The sequence below is a fragment of the Rhagoletis zephyria genome, unplaced genomic scaffold (genome assembly GCF_001687245.7).
Source record: "Rhagoletis zephyria isolate East Lansing unplaced genomic scaffold, Rhagoletis_zephyria_1.1 Rzeph_scaffold_14310, whole genome shotgun sequence".
In the NCBI taxonomy this organism is placed as follows: domain Eukaryota; kingdom Metazoa; phylum Arthropoda; class Insecta; order Diptera; family Tephritidae; genus Rhagoletis; species Rhagoletis zephyria.
In genome coordinates this window covers 5,287-12,747 of record NW_016171379.1, presented here as the reverse complement: position 1 = coordinate 12,747, position 7,461 = coordinate 5,287, and the positions used below count along the sequence as shown (strand labels likewise).

General features: G+C 38.3%; 1 protein-coding gene across 1 annotated transcript; it reads left to right on the top strand.

Annotated features, from left to right (window-relative positions):
* The first annotated feature begins 5,335 nt into the window (after positions 1-5,335).
* LOC108378529 (larval cuticle protein A2B-like) lies at positions 5,336-6,803 on the top strand. The gene is made up of 3 exons (XM_017634821.1): positions 5,336-5,347; positions 5,488-5,760; positions 5,867-6,803. Exons 1-3 carry the CDS (start codon positions 5,336-5,338, stop codon positions 6,188-6,190), a joined length of 609 nt encoding a protein of 202 aa, XP_017490310.1. The 3' UTR covers positions 6,191-6,803.
* Positions 6,804-7,461: the final 658 nt, after the last annotated feature.

Below are 7,461 nucleotides of genomic sequence, written 5' to 3'. Positions count from 1 at the left end.
TTTACAACGTTCCTGTGAAGTTTCAAGGATGTGCCACCAAAATAAACAAAAAACAAAAATGACAACATGCAGAATATATCGACTGCTGAGTGGAAGATCGACCTATCTCGGCAGCCATTTCGAAAACGCCCTAGCTCAATAAACTTTTCAAGAACGCCCTATTTCAGAATTTTATTGAAAAACACCCTATCTCAGAATTCGGTTCAAAAACGCCCTATCTTACTTCAAAATGTATTGAAAATGTGCTGATATAGGGCGTTGTTGAAAAGTTTTTTGTGATAGGGCGTTTTCGAACTGGCTGCCGAGACTATTTTGTAATTTTTGATATTTTTAGATTTTTTTAATTTTAAAAGTTTAAGTTACTTCAAAACTTTAACATTAAATGGTGAGAATGTTCATCTTGCCAAAACGAACCAATCTAGAATAATGAAAGTAGTGTGCCACCAAATGAAAAAAATTACATTGATTATAAGATGACGATAATTTGCGAAATAAAAATTCCAATTTTAAAATTTTTATTGGCATACTCCAAATTCATTCTAAAATAGTTAGATATATACTGAAGAAATTAATATACATATTCGTCAAGAATACTGTAGAAAAATATTCAATGCCAATATTTAATTATTTTTGAATAATATGACTCGAGGAGAGGAGAGGCGTGCGAGAGTAAACGTGTTAGCTGATTGTGTATGATGCTACGGGGCGTATACGTTGTTTTTTACTTTTTTTTAGTATCTTTTTTAAGTTTTCATTTAAATACAATTTCTCGATGGAATCTGGTTCTTTATACAAAACTGAAGATAATGCATTATCCAAGATAAGTGAGCCACCATTTTCGGCCAAAAACACGTTCTTGTCGAAAAATGGAAACTTATAAGATTTCCTCATATATGTGTACACACATACTTCTTCTTCTTCTTCTTCTTATTTGGCGCTGTAACCGCCTAAGCGATCTTGGCCGAGTAGGAGGAAGAGAGAGGCTCCCACTGCCACGCCTGCCGTGTTTTTTTGAACTCGGCCAACAACATAAATACATATGTACATATTTCATAGACTGTATAAAGCCACATACAGACCAATTATGTTGTATGGGATCATTTCTGGTGGAATTTTCTAGAAAATAGTTAGGAAGTTAGAACGGCTAATAAGGGGGTCTATTCATCTACTTTAGTACTGAACGATATACTATATATCAGCTTGATTCAGATTGCAAAACTAAGTATTTAGTCTTATTATTTAAACGGCGGTTAAGGACTAAAAAATCTAAGAAGTTTTCAAAGCTTTTGTATTAAGAATAACTTTGTAGCTTATTAATTTTTAAGAAACTCGATCAATTCTCCACGAATCGTATTTCACAGACGCAATTCACCAACATTCAAGATGTAAAAATAAAATCATCGTTGTACCCAACAAATTGTAAAAAACAAAGTCTCATCGAAATTCTTCGCATTTCACAAAATTCTGCAATACCGAATTCAAATGCAAATTCAGTGCGACGATTTATGGTAGGTGCCGTTGTTAAACTGTCAATTGGAACCTAATTGCATTCGCGCAAGTGGCATGCCATGAAAATTGTCGCAAATATCTACATAAAATAGCCATATACATAAGTCATAAAGTACCTGTTAAGGCAAAAAGAGAAGAACAAAGCAAAAAATAATAAAAAACTATAGGTATACATACTTACATAGATACATACATACATACATATATGTAAACAAATAACGCAAAATGCATCACCTAGTCAGCTAGCAATAAATCGAAATAATGTTGACAACGGTGTAATCGCTTGCAACCACTGAAAAATGCATAACAAAACAGCTTGGCGTACTTTAATATTGCAACAACACCAACGAGTAGATAAAAAGTGAGTACTCAACAAATTGTGTGGAAAATTATGTGCGATATATTGAACCGGTTAATTGAAAGTAAATTTGGCATTTACGCACACGCGCTTGTGTAAACAAATTAAAGCAAAGAAGGGCCCCAAGGCAGACAAAAAGAAAAAAGAAAACAGAAATAGTGGCACGCGTGACAGCTGCCTCAATTAAGCGCATAACAATAGTGGTACAAGGTAAGGCGCAATTCATCGTATTGGATGGCGGTTAAAACATAATTTATGCCAAGACAAAAAGATCTTAAAGTCCAATTGTAGTATCAGGAATAAATTCTTCTACAAGAAAATGTACCTCAAAGGAGAGTTAACTCAATCGATTTAAAAATTGACTGATGAAGGAAAGTTAACTCGCATTAAATCCTCGAAGGACTTCAAGGATTCGGCACCTCCTCGAACCTCGTTTGCCGTGGAATTCATTGTTACCGAACAGTAATTGGGTATAAATCGAAAAGTGTTTGAAAAGGCTTTATTTCTGAACTTTTATTAGGAGGGCTGCCACCTGTTTAAAAAGTAAAATTCCATTTAAATTAAGGCCATTTCACAATAAGTCTTTCAGGCGAGAAAGGTTTAAGAAGGTTTTAGTGTCAAAATATTTTAAATAGGGTTGCCACCAGTCTCGAAAAACTAACTAAGAAACATTTATTATTTCGCCGATAAGAGTTATTGCCCAACGTTTATTTTTTCCGTTGCTTGATAACAGTTTTTACCCAACGCTTATTTTTTCGTTGTCTGTTAACACTTATTTCACTGCTCCTCTTTTATTTTCATCATCTTTATCTTCTTCTCTATCTCCGTTCTCGTCAATATTCTTATCTTACAACGTTTATCAGACAACGTAAAAAATAAACGTTGGATAATAACTGTTATCAAGTAACGTAAAAAATAGACGTTGGGCAAGAACTGTTATCAAATAACGTAAAAATAAACCTCAGGTCATAACTCTTATCGGCGAGATAAAAAAAAAATATTTCTCATCTGATAACTGTTATGAAACAACGTTTTCGTTAAATTTCAGAATTCGGACAACGTTTTCTAATTTGAAATTTCAGATAACAGTTATTTTTGGTCCCTGCATGAAATATTAATATATGCGTGGATATCGAGCGAAAAAGTGTTACGACATCTTTAGTTTGAACACTAAGAGTATTTTCAAAGTGTTTGAGGAGGGTTGCCACCTGTATAAAAAATCGATTTTAACATGAATTAGGGCTATTAAGTAATTTAAGTGTGTATTACAGTATATGTAGGTGTTAGGAGAAAGAGGTTTATTAGGGATTTAATCTGAAAATATTTTTAAGAGGATTGCCACCTGTTTTAAAAGTCGAATTTATTTAAATTATTATTTATATAAGTTGAGTGAAATATCAAATTATGGGTGTGAAACGTAAGAATGTGAAGAAATCGTTAGTTTCAACATTTAGAAAATTTTTGATGTATTTTGATATGGTTGCCACTTGTGTAAAAAATCGATTTCAACCTAAATTAGGACTATTAGGCAACTAAAATATGTATCGCAATATACGTGCTAAGCGAAAGAGGCTTGAGAGGACTTTAGTCTGAAAATATTTTTAAGACGGTTGCCACCTATTTGAAAAATCGATTTTATTTAAATTAAACCCAAGTTGTATGAAGTATTAGAATATGGGTGTGAAACGAGCGGAGTGTTTAGAAATCTTTAGTTTCAACATTTGGAATATTTTTGGGGTATTTGAAGAAGGTTGCCACATGTTTAAAACACACAAATTCAAATTAATTTGAGTTATGTATTAGAAATACATATTTATCATAATTTCAGTCGAAAGAAATTTAAGAAGATTTTGGTTTGAAAATACTTTTGGCCAGGGTTGCCACCTGTTTAAAAACATAAATTCAATTCTTGCGTTTTAATGCCATGCGCGTTCACTATTAAAGAAGATTTCGAGAAAAAAAACATGAAAAGCTCCATTTCTGAGAGCGCAAGTGAACAACGCAAAAAATTGTATACATAAAAAAAAGGATTTACAAAAAACATTCCTGCGATCAACTACTTAGTTAACGGCACATTCCCAACATTCCAGCTTTGACTTGCATGCGGGATCGCCCACCACTAATTGCATGTTACATAGCTGACAGCTGTTCATTTCCTAAAATTTGTTCGTGATTTTAGGGACCTAACTTTTGAATTAAAGCGAAACCGAAACGAAAGACTAAGTTAAACTTGTCAATTAACGGCAAGCTTTTAAGGCGGAAGCTGCCAGCATTCAGGGGTGCAGCCAATGAATGCGGCGCGCAAACGGTGACAAGAAAAGGAGCCGCCGCCGCCGTCGCCGACAAGGTACATACATATATATCTACAACTATATGCGAGTACATGCATTCGACTTTGCAGTACTCTATTTTTATTTTTCATTAGCTAAGTTAGTGTCCACTACTACGCGCCGCCTTGTAAGACACGCGCGTTCTTCGATATGCATAGCTTTAATGTGCCTATATTGCGGATTACGTGGCACACGTTGACCAGCCTAAAGAGTGATGAAAAAAATTACCCTGCCACCATCAGATGATTGCCGCTGCATAGCGCCGCACCGCACGCCTGCTGGCTAGGCAGAAAAATGATATTGTATGCGCATGCGCGCGTGCGTATGCATTTGTATCTGTTATATGGCTTATAAATATATATATATGTATGTAGCGTACCCAGCGTGTGTACTTGGGCGACGCCTGTGGGGCACAGGCACGCTGCTGGCTGCTGCTGCTGCCGCTGTTGCACCAGTTACCAGTAGATCTAGATGGGCGTGCGCGTTTGTATGTGCGGTTTATTCCAAGGCGGCATGCGTGCTCTTGCCATTTGCTGTTCTTATATTGCATTGTTGTTGTTTTGATATTGCATTCACTGCCGCAGCAGCATTTTGTTATAGGCCTATGCGCCTAACCTAAGCCTAAATCACGAATGCCGCCGCCTCCGCGTTCAGCACCATTCCGCAAGCGCATTGCGTCGATCAGCTAGCTGTATGCTTGCTAAAGTTTGCATGAGCGCGCTGCTGGCTCAGTAAAAGCAGCGGCAGTGGCAGCCGCCGCCACGACAACGACGAAAAATGAATTATTTTAATTTCGTTCGTAGATTTTTATTTTCTTCTTTTTTTTTTGAACGCGTCTAATACGCCTTTGTGTCTCTGTTGTTGGTGCTGCTGCTGATATATATATTTTTTTTTGCATAAATAACTATATGTATTTACGTATGTATTTTATATAAACAATTTTTGTTAAGTTGGCTTGCCGCGCTTGCATCAGCCAAATAGGCAAGTAGGTACAAGCGGGCGTAAATTTCAATGCACACACATTTTCTGCGAAGTGGCTGCAAAAATTGCTTGCTTGCCGCGCCTATATAAAGCAATTGTTGATCTTGCAAAGAACCACAGAGTAATTTCATTTGTCAAACGCAACAGTCAAGCAGTCATGGTACAAAAGGCAAGTGTGTCTGTGTGACTTTTTCTCAGTGCTAGCGTGTGTGTGTGTGTGTGTGTGCGTTGAAAGCATTAAACCGCACACACAACTCCTGCCTACAAACGTGGATTTTATACTGACGCACACGCATTTCTTTTTTACAGTTGATTCTTCTCAGCGCTTTGGTGGCCACCGCTACCGCCGTTGCAGTCCTGCCCGGGCCCGGATACCCAGGTTTAGCAGGCATCGCAGGATTACACGGCCTGCCCGGATTGCCCGGATTACCCGCATTGCCTGCGCTACCAGCCCTGACGAAAATTGCCGCGCCTGTGCTGCCTGCCATCACCAAGATTGCTGCGCCACTTGCCGTCGCAAAAGTGGCCGTCCCAGAGCCATACGATCCCAATCCACAGTATAGTTTCAGCTATGATGTTCACGTGAGTATTTTGTGTGTGTACAAAGCATTGCGCGCACCACGCGCCGCGCGTCAACGAAGCAGGTGCTCGATTATTGCTTATACATATTCTGCATTTGTCACTTTAGGATAGCTCAACCGGCGATGTGAAGAGTCAACAGGAAGTGCGCAGCGGTGATGTTGTGCAAGGCGCTTACTCGCTGATTGAACCGGATGGCACGCGTCGCATTGTCGAATACACCGCCGATCCAGTGCACGGATTTAATGCAATCGTTAAACGTGAACCAATTGCTGTTAAGGCGGTCGCTCCAATTGCCAAAGTACTCGCCCCTGCACCGTTATTGGCTGCTCCAGTCATAGCTAAGGCTATACCAGCAATACCAGCATTGCACGGTCTACCGGCGCTTGGTCCTCCATTAGGTCCTGGACCGCTTTCTTACTTACACGGCTAAGCGGCGATAAAAGACGAAATGTGACATCAACAACAACAACAACAACTGGAAAGAAACACACACCCACACACACACACTTAGTCAGTTCACATATACATACATAGAAAAGTATATGCGAAAATGTGAAATATTACCGTTGCCGACCTCTTGCCGCTGCCATCGCCCCATAAATGATTGACAACACAACTAGCCAGTAGCCCTCTGCAAGTCGACAAGCCAACAAAGAAGCAAAGAAACAAACAAACAACGCACAAGAATGCAAGCGCCTTCTCCACGCTAGCGCTATATATCGGCGCTTTCATCTGCACTTTAATCACAGCTTCGATGCTTTTAAAGTTGAAGTTGAAGTTGAAGCGCGCATCCTACGCTTTATCGGAATGGGCGCGTTCTCGCACAGTGGCAAACGAAATTCTTCTACTACTCAATGCATTTCAGCAAATCATAGTTGGAAATGTTTTCGCTGTAGTAGTAGTAGTAGTTTGCACATACACACGCACTCACATATACGCGCACTTCGAATTTTAACTCCAGCTACATACTCTCTCTCTCTATCTCTCTGTGAAAGCTCTGGAGTTTCTAAGCGAAAGAACGTCGAGAATTCATAGCTGCACCTAAACGCACTTTAGTACTTTTTATATGCAACTTATTTCGTTGGCTTGTTGTTGTTTAAGCTATTTTAAAATATGTATTTGTCTCAATATTTCATGCATACACATTCACGCACGCGCTTTACCATGTTCTTCATATTAAATATCTTCGTTATTCGTTATAAATATTTCTCGTTTATGTTTTTTTTTGTTTTGTTTATTAGTTAGTTTAAGGCTGTTTGACCGCGATAAATACCTACATTACTATTATTGTATGTTAATACTCATATGTAAATCGAATAAAGTGTATCAAAGTATGCAATTTCAAAAAAATAAATAAATAAATAAGTCTTTAAAATCGGTTAGGAAATGAAGAATTGCGAAGTAAGCGATATGGCATCAAAAGGAAAACTGCTTTTACATTTAACCAGCAGCAGGCCGTGTTCGGCAGAAGCATGCTCGTACAGTTAGTTTTTTGAAGGACAAGATCATTTCATTGTCATAAATGCCTTATCTGATCAAGGCTATGGATGCTAGGCGAATTCGGTAGCACTGTGCGACCAGCCCGGTCTTTGCTAACATTTTCTGAAAGTATACCCATCCAGTAGCAAAAAATGCGTTGGATTTGCAAAAGTTAGCTCCGCTTTTTATTTTATGGCCTACTAAAGTTTTCATGTCTCGACC

Bases quoted from the DNA above. Each gene is read 5' to 3' on its own strand.
- LOC108378529 (XM_017634821.1), top strand. The intron at 5,761-5,866 runs GTGAGTATTTTG...TTGTCACTTTAG, and splicing joins GTTTCAGCTATGATGTTCAC to GATAGCTCAACCGGCGATGT.